Below are 14,908 nucleotides of genomic sequence, written 5' to 3'. Positions count from 1 at the left end.
GATTTGTCATCTCTTTAATTTGAAATTGTTAACTTGGAAATAGAAATTTGTGCACTTGACTCAGGCAGTAGCTCAGCTCTAAAACCTGAACCTGTGTGACCACTGACATCTAGTGTTCAAAATCAGGTACTTCTGTCTGACGTTGGTTTAGATCATGTGAGATGAAAACAGCCTGGACTAGGTTGTATTAGAGGCATTAGAGAGGCAGCAAAAGGAAGCACAATTGTAGTAGCTCACTGATAATTTGATCCATACTCTACAGATGTCTAAACATCTATGATGTTAATTGTTAGCAGCATGGAGGAGGGCACTAAAGAAGAAGGAGGAGGAGAAGCAGAGGAGTCTTTCAGCAGGACATCCACATATTTACATTCTACACAGATGACTTTCACACTGGGTTAATGTGATGCTTGGATGGTTTCTTTGGATTCTGCCATTCCTAGGAACAGTGAGTCAAACTGAATGTAAAATATGTATATGGCTGACATCTGACTGATTTACTGTAGTGTCAAAGCCTTTTCCCAGTTGATGTGTGTTATATTAACCTGAGGAGTCATCAGATACTCATACATTTGTTTTGGTGACATTTCTTTTATTTTGGTGAGAAAAATCAGAGAACATGCGGCTGTGAAGTAAAAATCTAAAGATTGTGGGAACAATCTTTCTACAATTCTACAAGCTTTATCTGACTTTTAATGAATATTTTTTTCCCGTTAAAATGGTTTCACAGTAATGTACAGTTTGTTAGGAAAGTATAAAAATATTAAATGTGACAGATATGATAAAAAAAACTGGGTATAAAAGAGCAGGGCAGAGTTGTCAGAATTTCCCTCTGGAAAAGATGGTTTGTATAAAACTTCCAGTGGTAGCTCACTCTGCGCCCTTTATGAGAGTTGATGTTAGTGAACTTTATATTATTTCACTTTGGATGTTGAGTTTAGTGGAGTCTTCATTGTCCTCTGTAGAGTCTGCCTCCTTCCTGACAACTGAGCCAATCTGCAGTCCCGAGGTGTTCAGGCTGCTTTTGTTCTGGTGTTTTTGCCATGGCCTCTCCCTCTTCAGCACCTTCTTCAGTTTTAGTAACTGTCTTAAAGTTTAACCAGTGTTAAGGTTCTTGTGCTAACCATCTGTGAAAAGCTTTACAATCAAAGTGCCATGATGAGTAAAGTTGACTTATGTAACACTTTAATATCATCAGCTAAAATTAGTATTTCTCAACAGTGAACTCACCATCTCCACCAGAGTCAGCAGGCCTGACAGACACCCCACGGAGAACATGATGACCATGAAAAGTGACTTCTCTGTTGCATGAGAGACGTAACAATTGATTCTGTAGGAACATGTACTGGTGACTGCTATGACAGTGGTGGACAGGGAGAAACCAAAACCCAAAGCCTGCCCCACTGCAAATCCCACCTGGAGGCAGAGAAAAACATCCGTGATGTCACAGTCAGAATCAGGCCAGGCAATTAATAAACCTGCTGGGCCCCGTGACAAGACAATACTTTGTCCTGCCTTTGACTGTCATGTGACATCTATAATCGACACTCACGATAAACACTGTGTATGCTTGTTGTGGTGTGTGCATACACTCACCTCCAGCAGAATGACAGCTGACAACAGGCCCAAATATGCCCCAAGTACCTGCCTGTTAACCTGAGAGTAAAACCACAGAAGATGCATTGACAGGCAGCCCAAAGTGAGAAGCACAAGAAAACCTTCTTTTGCTTGGCCCTGAGCATTTATCAGAGGGTTTCCACAGGACACATACTATTATCACTTGTGTTTAAAGTCTCACTGTAATAAACATGTTATCTACCTTTTTTCTCATGATGATGAGGTGGACCAGGTAACAGAAGAAAACCAGACCAGGAGCCAAAACAAGAACCACCTGGAGATAATTCATGTAGTAATTAATCACATTTTTATACAGTATCTGTTTGATCTGCAGCCTAAAACAGGGCGTCACATCTAGAAACATGTTTTTACTTTTAGCACCATCTTATCACTGATACCTGCAGGGTCCAGTACTGATGCAAAGAGAAGGCAGAGACTAGACTGAAGGCAGCTTGGCTGCAGCCCGGTTGTGCAGAATTACAAACGAAGTTTTTTAAGTCATTGTGCCAAACTGGCTTGACCGCTGCCCCGACAATAACAAGCCGGATCAACTGCAACACCGGGAGAATGGTTTTACCTGAGAGAGAGGAACAGTGAGTCAGATCACTTTTCTGTTATTCAAATATTTTAAAAAATGCTTGTTTCCCCTACATTAGCTGCAGCAGGGGTGGGCCACTCAGGTCCTCTATCTCTATCCACCTATCCCTGCCCTTCCCACTGCTGATTACCTGGATCAGATGTGTCTCGCTAATCACAAGCTGGAAGATACCACTTGAGTTTGTCTTACCCCACTCCACTCTAATCTGAGGTGGTATGTTTCAGCTTATGATTGACTGAATACACCTGGTCCAGATAATCACCAGTGTGTGGGGCAGGAATAGTTGGAAAACGAGCAGGGCAGTGGTACTCGAGGACCAGATTTGCCCATCCCTGGTCTACAGTGTTCTACAGTGTTATTTGGATGTAAATTGTAAGTGCTATGTATATTCCTCTCCTCCTACTTGACCTGAATTAAACATTAAAACATAGTTTTTATGTTTGAGGTGACTATCTGTCCCATCCTTGCTGTATTTCTTGTGTGCTGCCTTCAGTACCTAAGAGACCTGCATGGGAGTGCCAGAGGTTCAGCAGGTCACTCAGGAAACTCTGGCTTTGCTCGACCACTGATCCAGACTGAAGGGCCTTTGCTCTGTCCGGCTGCCTCAGCCAAGGCTTGAATCTTAGCAGCACACAGCCCAACTCCACCAGGCTGAGCACAACCGAGACGCAGGACGCTGTAAACATGATGAGCAAGTATACTGTCTTCTGCTGCGCACTGGGCATGGTACACTCTACCCGGTGAGGACATGGAGGTGCTCCACACAGAAGGTAAACGTTCATAGAGAAACCGTAGAGTAGTGACTGTGCCACGAGAAATCCAACCTGTAATGTAAGCATTGAAATACACTATTGTACTTTTACATCTGAAGTGACATTGGGTCAATATGCAGATTTTAAATAGCAAATCAGTCTGAAGTTGACTGTGTTTCTAAAGATAAGAGTTCGATTGGATAGCTTTTGAAAAAGGATGTAACGGCTTCATTGTCTTTTTGAGTAGTTTTTGTTAAAGAAATTAGTAAAAACTAAAATCTCTTCTGCCTTTGGAAATGGGAATATGACATCAAACTCATTATCACCAATGAAAATCTGTTGGTTCAGCCCAGCTTCTTACCTCTAGAATAAACAGAGGTAAGACAGAGGTAACTCTGACAAGGTATACTACTAGCACAGTGTGAAATACATGAAGGCAGTAGTTTCAAGTGATCATATTACTACAGAACTTTAATATGTGTATGTGTATGTCTTACCTCTACCAGTATTACAGAAACCATGCAGGCAATGTACACTCCCAGAGCATGACCTTTGACCTCATCATCTTCCCTCCTCACCTTAGAGAGAACAGAACATGATTGGTTGCTATTGTTGCACCTTAGGTATGATTTAAAACACGGGCATGTCTTTTGTATCATCTCACCCGGTTCTCCTGGTTTGTGAGGTGGATCAGGTAGCAGAGGAAAACAAGACCAGGAGCCAGAACCAGAACCAGCTGCAGAGCAATTCATGGTGTGGTTAATAGAAATCTTTACAGAGCTGTGTTCAACCCCAGGCTGATATTTCAGAGAAAAAGTTTATAAAAACACAACGGTTGTTTAAGATCAAAGAAAATAGAAGAAATAAAAATAGAAAACACTGGTGACCTGAAGTGTCCACAGACGTGTAGGAACCAGAGGTATGAAGGCATCGTAACAGCTCTCTGTACAGCCTGGCTGCTGTGTGTCACAGGTAAACTCATCATCATCCAGCCAGGCTGTCTGCACTGCACTTCCCAGTGTCACCAGTCTGATGAGCAGGAGCACAGGCAGCACCAATTTACCTGAGAGAAATCAAACTCCACTGTAATTCACATTCGCCCCTAAATGCAGAATCTGCAGTGTTAAAAATAGAGAATATAAGGAAAGACACCGATGAGAGTTGCTTGGGATTGCCATTTGCACAGCAGGCTCCTCAGGAAACCCAACTTCTGGCTCCTCATTCTCACTGTTGTTCTGTGAACGTTATAAGGAGAGGTCAACATGTATTAGTCCATCTATCACAGTGTTTCAGTAGAAAACACCAGCTAAGAGATGTGGTTCTGCAAAATATAACGTAAGAGAGATATGGGCTGGTATTAGTCCAAAATTTCTCAATTACTGGAAACAACCACCTCCTATTTCCTGTTAACTGTTCTCCAGATGTTTTCTGTCTTGCTCACTTCAAGAGAGTAAACATGTTGGACAGATGATCAATCAATCAATTAATCTTTATTCATATAGCACCTTAAAACAACCCAGGTTGACCAAAGTGCTTTCCAACATTAAAAATAACTAACTAAAAAAATAAATGAATAAACAATCAAGGGTATCTACAATAAAAAAGAATATAAAATACACCCAAAACACAAAAATGGCAGGATGACGCTATGAACCAAAAGATGATGACGAACTAGTTAATAGTGCAGAGTAACATTAACTCAGTGACGTAGGAATATTACAAGGATGACAGCAAACTCAACTTGATTGAAGGCAAAGTAAAAGATTTTACCTAGAACCAGCGAAGTGTGGCATTAATTACACAATGTAATAAAACTGCACACAGCTCTAAAATAAGTTGGATAAAGTATACAGGTACCCAGTACACAGAAAAGGTTTGACATTATTATATTACAGTACATGACAACACAACAAAAAAGAACAACTTACCAAACTTCTGTCTCTGTTCTAGGTCAAACAAACAGCTACAACACACTAATATGTAGGGGGAGTTTCTTTTTCCCGGATAATTCCTCCCTCCGCAGAAAGTCGGGTGTTGTCCCATCATGCCTGAGACATTTCCTGAAAACTGATGAAAAAAGCTTCAGCCTCCTTAATGGTCGAAAGTGAAATAATACTGAATAGAGTTCCTGGAAATGGCTGGAAAAGGTCCCGAAAGAGGTGGTAAACAGATTTGTTTCTCGAGCAATCAACTTTGAGCACCCAACCTCTTTTAAGTACTTAAAGATTTTGCGATGGCCGGGAATCGAACCCGGGTCAACTGCTTGGAAGGCAGCTATGCTCACCACTATACCACCATCGCTCTTAAGAAACAGCAAATTGTCCTCTGGGATGAACGATGGAGAAGGAGGAGGAGCAGAAAAGAGGGAGGGAGGGAGGGTGAGGTCCATTAGAAAAAAACCCCAGCTCCGGTACCTCTGTTGACTCTGTAATAACAAGTGTAGCAGAAACTGGTACTGAACCGCTCAGAGCAGGATTTAAGGACTTCATCTGACATCACATGACCTTCATCATAACGCAGAGTTTGAACAGTGAAGCTATTTTAAAGGCAGAGAAATTCACTTTGACTTTCAAAGAACAAGTACATGAAACTATTTGAGGGTTACTTGTTGTATTTTTCGTGACTGAGCAGCACTGACGCTTGTCCGTTTTCGGAGACTGAGGGACCTGATTTGTTGAGAGTAAATAATAAATCGCATAAACCCAGTCGGCTAGGGTTCGAGTCCCGCTATGGGAATGTGTTTCTTTTCATCCTCAAATCATATTTAATTAGACAGTGATTTCCCTAAAAAAAGTACATCAACAAAACCAACTTTAATATGATTTCCGAAACTAAAAATAACGTAAGCAATATATGAATAACTACATAAAGCTTACTGTGAGGGAGAAGGTACCTGCTGGCATTTTATCGAAATTACTATTAAACATATTTACCTGAATGTGACGAGTAAAATAAAATGGAGATGTAGGATAGGCGATATTAAATTATTGACGTTAAAATCAAAGTGATTTCTTCGTATCTTATTTATATTTGTGTTGACGCAAGGACACATCTGGTTACGTCATCATCGATGGCCTTGACGAACGTTACGTGTAAAGGCCGCGACCGACTTGTCGCTCCCGTGGTTGATCTTGAGCCGCTTAATTACCGGGGGAAGTAACGTTAACGTTAATCTCTGTCCTGCTTAGCTCGGTGGCGAAGCTCCGGGGCTGCCCATGAACGATACCATGGCTGCGTCCTCGCACCGGATAATGTTGGGCCCGCTGGTTGCAGCCATTGACCAGGGCACGAGTTCGACTCGGTTTCTGGTAAGACAAACCGGTTGCGCTTCATGCGTGGCTCAGAAATGCGTTAACGCTGGAGGTGTCTTTGAGTCATTTACAGCTTCTTTTTTTTTAAATAGCAGCGTGAAGTCTTGTTACCACACTGACGGGTTGGAGTCAGTTTATTGTGTCCTTTAACCCAAACCCTAAAAGCTCCGCATCGCTTAGTTTGTCGCCTTAAGGTTGATCTGTTCTTACATTAGACAAGGTGAATTCATGTGATTACTATGCTGCATTATTACGGTGTTTGGATAACCCAAACTGAATTGATTTGCTTGACAAACGTCTTACCATCAGTAAATTGTTAAATTTCCAACAGCACGTGAAGGCAGCAGGAGATTATTTCCATGAATGAGAGAGTAGCAGTCAAAGAGGAGAGGAAATGCCCTTGAATGTTGAGAAACACTAGAAACATGTTGGTTTGATAATTAAATTATTCGCTTCAGTTGCTGTGTTTGAAATGTGAATATTATATATATATATTATATATATATATATATAAAATATGGCGACAGGTGGCAGCAGTGCGGTTTTTTTTGTTCCCTAGACTTCTCATCTGAGGTTGGTGAATGCCACATGATGCAAAGTGTATTTTTAGCTGTGATAATTGTACAGTTAAAAGTGACGTTGGCTATATGCAGCCAAGTCTAAATAAAGTGTAATATAACATGATTATTTAAAAGTGTTTATGTAAATCCATCTGATTCAACATGTTCTCTTGGTAACGTGTAAAAACATTAAATTCAACTAGCTAATGCTCAGTGTGTACTTGAAGGGAGGAACCCCCAAGTCTAGACAGACAAGTCTGAAATACAAAGGATGTTAGTTTGGGCTGTCACCAGGAGTGAGCACATGCTCCGTCAGCTGTCTGTAGAGGAATGTAGTCTTTAGTCAACTGAAGCCAGTTCTTTCTCTGGTTGCTCTCTTTAAAGGTGTTCAATTCCAAAACCGCAGAGCTCCTCAGCCACCATCAGGTAGAAATCAAACAGAGCTTCCCTAAAGAAGGGTAAGAGAAAAGACAGATTATAAAAATTACTATATATCTATAGATCGTAAAAGATGCATTCAAAGCTTATAAAATGTTGTTTTTTTAATCCTTATTTTCAGATGGGTGGAGGAGGACCCCAAAGAAATTCTGCAGTCTGTGTACGAGTGCATGGAAAGGACATGTGAGAAACTGACCCAGCTCAACATTGACATCACCAACATTAAAGGTATGCATGTGGCTTTCTTTAAGCTGCACTAACATGTGATTTTCATCTATTTCAAAGTAGTATGTGACCTTAACCCTTTGGGACTTGTTGCTTGAATCTGTATAGCGATTGGAGTGACCAACCAAAGAGAGACCACACTTGTTTGGGACAAAGAAACAGGGGAGCCCCTCTACAATGCAATCGGTGAGGTTCGATTTTGTTTCCGTCATTGTTTGTGCACTATTTACTTTATCCTGGCACAGATCTCACATTGGTTGCCAGTACAAGCATCATAAATGTAGCTGAAGTGCTAAGTTGTATTATGTTAATTAAGAACTGGCAGCAAACTCTCTTACACAAAGTGCAGATAGGGTTGTTGGATGTGAGTGATCTTGATTCCTGTCAGATAACAGCAGTGCTTTTGTTCAGTTTGGCTGGACCTGCGGACTCAATCTACAGTTGAACGTCTTATCAATAAAACCCCTGGAAGGAATAAGAACCACTTGAAGGTATGGTCCTGATTTGTTGTCCTGGCTCGTCTGATTTCATCATCAGGTTTGCATGTGAAGGTTAAGCATGTGGCTTCAGCTTCAGTGATCCTGACTATATTCAACAAAACATGTTTTACTGTATGTGGTTGTCGTTTTGTGTTCCTATACATGTAAGCACGTTGCTATTGAAAATAAAAGCACAGTTGTAGTGATGTTGCAACACTTGTAGATTTGTTTATATCATTGTCAATCTGCAGCATAAAACAGGGCTCCCCATCAGCACCTACTTCAGTGCAGTGAAACTTCGCTGGCTGATGGACAATGTGGCCGAAGTCCATGAAGCCATCGTGTCTCACCGCGCCATGTTTGGTACTGTTGACTCCTGGCTCATTTGGGTAATCGGACACTTTCTACATCAGCTGTTTTGAAATTTTCTCTTCAGGGTATAACAATTTTAAGGCCGACTGATTTCGTTTGTTTTTTGATGGCTGGCCAACAGTGTTTGACCGGAGGCAAGTCAGGTGGAGTCCACTGCACAGATGTGACCAACGCCAGCAGAACCATGCTCTTTAACATTCACACTATGGACTGGGACCCAGAACTGTGCAAGTACGACTTTAATCTCACCATGTTGTCTGTTTTTTGAGAAATATTAATGACAAAGATGATCTTTTGACTTTGGAGTTCATTCAAATTTCGACTTTTTTTTAAATATAATGGGAAAGTGGGGAAAAAACATGATCCTTTGATAATTTCACTGAAATGGTATTGCATATGAGTGCAGTGCACACTGTAAGATTTACAATTCTTATGGAAAGCAGAAATGGCTTCATTATTCATAGGCTGTTTTCTACTAATATTCATCAGATATTTTGGCATTCCCATGGAGATCTTGCCCAGAGTGAGGAGTTCTTCAGAAATATATGGTCTCATGGTAAGCATCTGTAATTCTGTCGCTATCTTTCCAAGTCTAGTGTACTTCAATTTCACAAAAATATGTGTTTAGAGGTACTTTTAGCCTACTGATTTCATTGGTGTGTCTAGCAGGACTCTTCTGGTGGTCAGAGTGGAATGTCTCATTTAGCAGGGCACTAATGACAGAATCTAGCTTTTTGTTTGTGTTTTCTTTGTTTGTTCTAAGTGCATGATGGTTGACTGAAAAATTCCTTTAGGCATTTTTTGTGTGCCATTGTCTCTCTTCTCTCACTGGTAGAAAATATGTTCTAGCTGGGTAAGTAACAACTCAACGTCAGTACTTTTACCTCATTATGCAAAGTAACTCATCCTACTTCTCCATGGTGGAAGTGAATGCACCATCACGCTGTGCATTTCCAAGGTGCTGTTCATCTTATGCAGCTACACAAAAGCAATAAAAACACACATGAACACATGAAATATTTATTACACAGCAATAATAACCTGCCATTGAAAATGTGAGTAAGTCAATTACAATACCTGTTTTTTGTGTAAACTCAGTAAAACATCTCTAGGAGTTGATGGATGCTGAAAACTGCTAAAATCAATTTAGAAGTTGCTCTGTATCTGCCAGATGTTGGGCCAGTTGCAGGTGGTGGGATGTTTATTTCATGTCATTTTATTGGGTTGAGTTTTTTTTGTTTGGTTATTTTTGGATCCACACACAAACATGAGTGCTCCTTTGGAAATGTACTGGATGGTCCCTGTCCTCCATTGCTTCTGTTGTGGCATGCTGCTGGGCTGGTTGTCACTGATGCTCATTACTCCATTTTCCTCTGCAGCATCCCATCATATCTCCTAAATCTCTTCACTCTTTGGCCCAGTTTCATTTAACCTACTTTTACCTCTGCATTTAACCATCTGATCGAAACACCAGCCTTGTGAAGGAGTGAAGACATTTTCCTTTCTCCAGGGTCACACTAGCTCTAGTTTTCCCTCACTGTTACAGAACATGCTTTAAGTAAAATGTTGTGGTAGAATCAAACAGGTTTATTGTAGTTATTTGAGTTCATGTAGTCAAATGAGTAGTTGTTTTCAGTGGGATGTTACAAGGTTGTGTCTCATAGTGATTAAAAATATTTGTCCACCTGTGTTTATTACTGTTGATTTATTTGACCAGCAGCTGTGTCTTTGAATTACACTCAGCCGTGTGATTTATTTTATAAGTCTTACTTATTATTCTAAAGATATTTTTGAACTATTGATTCTATTAGATATTATTTTATGCTTCATTTAAATCCAAGGCTGCCCAAGTTAAACGTGATATATTATCAGATGTGTAATACATTTTTGAAGAAAAAATGATTTAAAAAGGAAAAAAGTAGTGTTCGCTTCTAAAATAATCCATCTCTTCTTTTGACAGAAATCAGGGGAGCTTTCAGGTGTCCCCATTTCAGGGGTAAGTTGTTGCTATTATTTGTATTATTATTCACTATTTTACTTTACCAGCAATTCCCTTATGTACTGAAATGTTAATGAGTTGTTAATCTAATGAATGAGTGTCTCATTTCTAAACAGTGTCTTGGGGATCAGTCAGCAGCACTTGTTGGACAGATGTGCTTTCAGGATGGACAAGCTAAAAACACGTAAGAAGCTTTGTGTCATGTGGCAAATGTGCGAATTGCCTTTTGTTAAAAAAATCAACTAGAAGTTTGGTTTATGGTGTGTCGTAGGTACGGAACTGGCTGCTTTCTCCTGCGAAACACTGGAGCCAAGGTACATAACTTCAGATGTGTATTTTACACACATGGAAATGGTGACATCCCTGCAAACATACAGGGATTCATTCATTTTTCTTTTGTTGTGCAGCCTGTAATGTCCGACCATGGTCTTCTGACCACTGTGGCATACAAACTTGGTCGGGACAAACCTGCCTGTTATGCACTGGAGGTACAGTTTCTTTAATACACTGGCATCAATGTTCTTTTTTGCCATTCAACTTAACAATCAGGACAGTTAATCTCAAAACATTCTACGTTAATTGGAATTTGTAAAGAGGGAAAATGTTCATATGTTGGCATCATGTGAACAGTTTCCTAAGCTGTTCACACACTACAGTCTGGCCATTTATAGATTTAGTTGCATTATTTCCACTTCATGCCAGGGCTCTGTGGCCATCGCAGGAGCTGTGGTCCGTTGGCTGCAGGACAACCTTGGGATTATCAGCTCATCTGAAGAGCTTGGTATGTCCTGCTCATCTATGTTCAGACAGATTAAATATGATGAGCAGTTTCTTCAGGACTGTGATGTCGTGTAGACTTTTCCATTTATGATATATTAAGCTGTTGTGGATCCTAAAACCAAGACTTTAACAAAGCTCTTTGTGTTTCCTGTTTTGTGATGTTCCCTGTGCAGAGAAGTTGGCTGCATCGGTCTGTACATCCTATGGCTGTTATTTTGTTCCTGCATTTTCTGGTCTTTATGCACCGTACTGGGAGCCTAGTGCGAGAGGGTAAGACCACACGCTACTCCGTACTGTTCTAAAAATCTCACACAGCCTGCTGACATACGTCTTAGTCCTTCTGATTCATTCTGTCTTCCTGTGTCTTAGGATCATTTGCGGGTTAACTCAGTTCACTAATAAGAGTCACCTTGCGTTTGCTGCACTGGAGGCTGTTTGTTTCCAGACACGAGAGGTGAGCACTCTGTTCTTGTCTAACTGATCATCATAGACATGTGCTAGTGTCTGATGATATGTGTGTGATTTGATGCGGGTGTTTGTAGAATAACTCTTGTTTGTGGGCAGATACTGGATGCAATGAACCAGGACAGTGGCATCCCACTGACCCAGCTTCAGGTGGATGGAGGAATGACATCCAACAGGCTGCTAATGCAGCTGCAGGCTGACATTCTCTGCATACCTGTTGGTAACATCTCCTTTGATTTGCTATAATGTTTTTAAGTGTGAAGTCATGTGAGTCCAAAGAGCTATGGCAGTTCCCTTATTGCACCAAGTCTTTTCTGCCCAACATCATGAGGACATTCTCCTGCTCTTCACATCTGTCTGAGAAGCAAGGACAGAGTGTTCTTTCTTTCTTAAACTTTATGATTAATACATTCAGATCTGTTATCTATCACCATTAAACACTTTTTAATTGGCATTATATTCAGTCTTACAGGAGGCTGAAAATGCCAGTAGATCAGGGAGTTTAAATACGAGATAGTACTCGTATTTAAGTACAAGTATTTTTCAATTTTTTTTTTTAAACCACACTGCCCCTAACTATCTGCAGTCTGTCTTATGAGAATAGTCAGAAGAGCTGTGTAAATTGTGACTGTCTGATTCCATCAACTGTTGTCAGTGAAGCCGTCCATGCCCGAGACCACGGCACTCGGTGCTGCAATGGCAGCAGGAGCAGCAGAGGGGGTGAGCGTGTGGAGTCTGAACCCAGAGGACCTGACTGAAGTCACCTCAGAGAAGTTTGAGCCTCAGATCAATCCTGAAGGTACAGTAAGCTGAGAAGATAGGAGGATGTTGCTCTGTGTTCCTCAGTAACCACTGTTTAAAAATGAAAGGTGCTTCTGTCGATGTACTTTGCAGAGAGTGAATATCGGTACGCCCGATGGAAGAAGGCGGTTCAGAAATCCATGAACTGGGAGACGACAGAGCCTGTTTTTAATGGAAATGGTGAGCAGGGCCACATAACTTTGACATAACTGACATAACTGCCTCAGGACACACTTCACATATAAAGCTATTAACTGCAAAGCTTGGTCATAATATCAAGGGTGTAATACTGTCCCTGTATTGCTGTTTAAAACCATAATGCTGCAGGTCGTCTCATCATGTTCAGGAACTGATCTTCTAGATCTGCTGTAACTGAGCTGATGTGGATGATAAATAAATGTTTTCATTACCTAAACCAACATGTTTTTTTCTACTGTTGAATTGTTGATGAATTATTCCTTTTCTCACTCTCTCTCTTCTCTGTGACATTTGTATTGGTCACTTTTTTTTTTGGATGACCAAAAGGTGAAACTAGTATCTTCAGCAGCGTCCCTCTGGGCTTCTACATCATGGGCAGCATGTTGATGTTAATTGGTGCAAGATACATAGCAGGTCAGTGTCTACTGAACTGTTAGTGCCATGAGTGTGTGAAGCACAGTCTTCTGTTTGGCTTAGAGATTATTTAGTAACACTGTTGGACATTTCCTTTTAAACAACGATTTAGACATTTCCAGTGGAAATGAAGTCATTTAAGTACATTTAGGTTAATTCATTTCTTTGTGTTGGGTAGTTAGCGTTACTTTGAATTTAGAAAATGTTAACTGGATGAAGAAACTGTATAATGCTAAGTTTTCTGTTCCAGGAAGTTTTCACACTATGTGATAACATCAGCTCCTGTCTGCTTGTTTACCAGCCATCCTAAAAGCATTTTTAACCAACTAAGCTAGGCTCACATTTGGCAAATGTTTACATGTCAGTGAAGCGTTCCTGATATACAGCCTGCCTACCATGACAGTGAAACACGATGTCAAATGAAACTAGTCTGTGTTTATTTTCTGTCATTAGGCCACAACTAGGCTCAGACTCCTGGAGGCATTAAAGTAAAACATGAGAGACTCTTCATGTTGGACCACCAATTGGACTCTGTCTTGCACTGCCCTCCCCACCCCCCCAAAAACAGCATTCCAGAGAATGACACTTCCAAGAAAGACACTCCTGTCGAATCTAACTACTGACTGGAAAAACAGGATACGTTCAAACTGACTCATTTCTTTATTCTGCTCCTTCTTCTGTACAGCAGACAAGAAGACTTCAGTCCATCTCACCTGAACTTTGCATGCAATATTTTTTCACTGTTATATATTGTCACTTCTGAGCCCTGTTGATGGTGGTTGAAACTGTAATCTGTGCATATTTGTGTTAGATAAACTTCACCATCTAGTTTGCATTACTGTGTTGATCTATTGCTTCACTGTTACTCTCTAACAGTCATCTAATGGTGTTTTCCTAAACCCCCCACTTAAAGCACTTTATACTTTTTGGTTTTGTTTTGTTTACCATTTGGGATTAAGAAGAAAATTCTTATACTTACTTGAAGGCTTGTTAACAATGGGGAAAAGGATTTAGTTATGTAAGCAATTGGCATTTTTTGTGGATTGTTGTGTTTTATGATAATATATGAAGGCACAGGAATAAATGGGCACACACACATACACACATATTTTTATATATATATGTGTGTGTGTGTGTGTCAAAGCCAAAAACTAACTAAAATATCATCTGGGACAGACAGCTGTTATTAATTTATTCTACAAAATGCTGGTCTAAGCATTTTTTTTTTTTTTTTTTATCCCAGAATGATTTTTTTCATTCCATGGATCTGCAAACAGTATATTTTTTTATTTTTTCAGGCCTGGCTAACCTTTATTTCAGTGTTTAAACATCCTCCACTGTTTGACTTGCAGGTTTGTGAAAATAGCAAACATTATTTTCCTCAGAATGTGTGAAATTATGCTGAATTGCAGTTTTTGACATGTCCTTTATGTCCTCAAGAAATTAGTTGCACTAAAATGTCAGAGCTCAGTATTTTTACTTTGTTTAGATTATTTAAAATAATGGCCCATCAGAGGAAGCTTTATAACATATTGGGAAAGTGAAACTACTTCCCTTTACTGTGTACTTACAGTTTGAATAGTTAACCTTGAATGAGTAAACAAAGTTGTTGTTTTTGTTGCCCGTCAAACATTTGTCATGTTCCTTCTGTGTGAGTCAGAAACGATACACAACAGAGACAGACTGGGTATTTGGTTTAAAAAAGGGTTTCATGTTCTGCAAGCACTAGTTGAAAATGGAAGGGTTTCCAGTGAGGAACCAGCATGTATGTGTACTATCACTTCTTCTGTACAGAAACGGTTTTTTATTCAAATTAAAATCCATGTAATCAAAAATGAAGCTGGTTGATATATTAATGCACATTACTTGACACAGTGTTTTTTTTAGGTGTTTAAATTT

At 40.1% G+C, this 14,908-nt stretch overlaps 2 protein-coding genes and 1 non-coding gene across 7 annotated transcripts; 1 reads left to right on the top strand and 2 right to left on the bottom strand.

The window, feature by feature from the left end:
* Positions 1-48: 48 nt before the first annotated feature.
* Positions 49-5,301, bottom strand: LOC113127299 (gap junction Cx32.2 protein-like). 3 transcript variants are annotated; one of them, XM_026301758.1, is made up of 11 exons: positions 4,896-5,301; positions 4,120-4,202; positions 3,855-4,030; positions 3,632-3,703; positions 3,465-3,545; positions 2,712-3,039; positions 2,016-2,194; positions 1,820-1,891; positions 1,597-1,656; positions 1,231-1,416; positions 49-1,087 (listed from the first exon to the last, which is right to left on the bottom strand). In XM_026301758.1, exons 2-11 carry the CDS (start codon positions 4,187-4,189, stop codon positions 950-952), a joined length of 1,362 nt encoding a protein of 453 aa, XP_026157543.1. In that variant the 5' UTR covers positions 4,190-4,202; positions 4,896-5,301; the 3' UTR covers positions 49-949. The 3 variants fall into 3 exon arrangements, with proteins under 3 accessions (XP_026157543.1, XP_026157542.1, XP_026157544.1); XM_026301757.1 differs by having other exon boundaries at positions 50-1,083; XM_026301759.1 differs by having other exon boundaries at positions 947-1,137.
* Positions 5,197-5,268, bottom strand: trnag-ucc (transfer RNA glycine (anticodon UCC)). Its single transcript has one exon. It is a non-coding gene; the product is annotated as a tRNA-Gly (tRNA).
* A 735-nt stretch (positions 5,302-6,036) lies between the features above and the next one.
* On the top strand, positions 6,037-14,145 carry LOC113127443 (glycerol kinase). Of its 3 annotated transcripts, XM_026302021.1 has the most exons (21): positions 6,037-6,275; positions 7,223-7,296; positions 7,398-7,504; positions 7,610-7,687; positions 7,913-7,992; positions 8,232-8,369; positions 8,474-8,583; positions 8,842-8,908; positions 9,188-9,205; positions 10,313-10,348; positions 10,468-10,535; positions 10,623-10,665; positions 10,759-10,839; positions 11,054-11,132; positions 11,305-11,401; positions 11,501-11,585; positions 11,696-11,816; positions 12,252-12,395; positions 12,491-12,577; positions 12,923-13,009; positions 13,463-14,145. In XM_026302021.1, the coding sequence occupies exons 1-21, from the start codon at positions 6,183-6,185 to the stop codon at positions 13,471-13,473; spliced, it is 1,704 nt and encodes a 567-aa protein (XP_026157806.1). In that variant the 5' UTR covers positions 6,037-6,182; the 3' UTR covers positions 13,474-14,145. The 3 variants fall into 3 exon arrangements, with proteins under 3 accessions (XP_026157806.1, XP_026157807.1, XP_026157808.1); XM_026302022.1 differs by lacking the exon at positions 9,188-9,205; XM_026302023.1 differs by lacking the exons at positions 12,491-12,577; positions 12,923-13,009; positions 13,463-14,145 and having other exon boundaries at positions 11,696-11,812; positions 12,252-12,381.
* Positions 14,146-14,908: the final 763 nt, after the last annotated feature.

The sequence above is a fragment of the Mastacembelus armatus genome, chromosome 2 (assembly GCF_900324485.2).
Source record: "Mastacembelus armatus chromosome 2, fMasArm1.2, whole genome shotgun sequence".
Lineage (NCBI taxonomy): Eukaryota > Metazoa > Chordata > Actinopteri > Synbranchiformes > Mastacembelidae > Mastacembelus > Mastacembelus armatus.
This window is presented reverse-complemented; position numbering and strand designations above follow the sequence as displayed.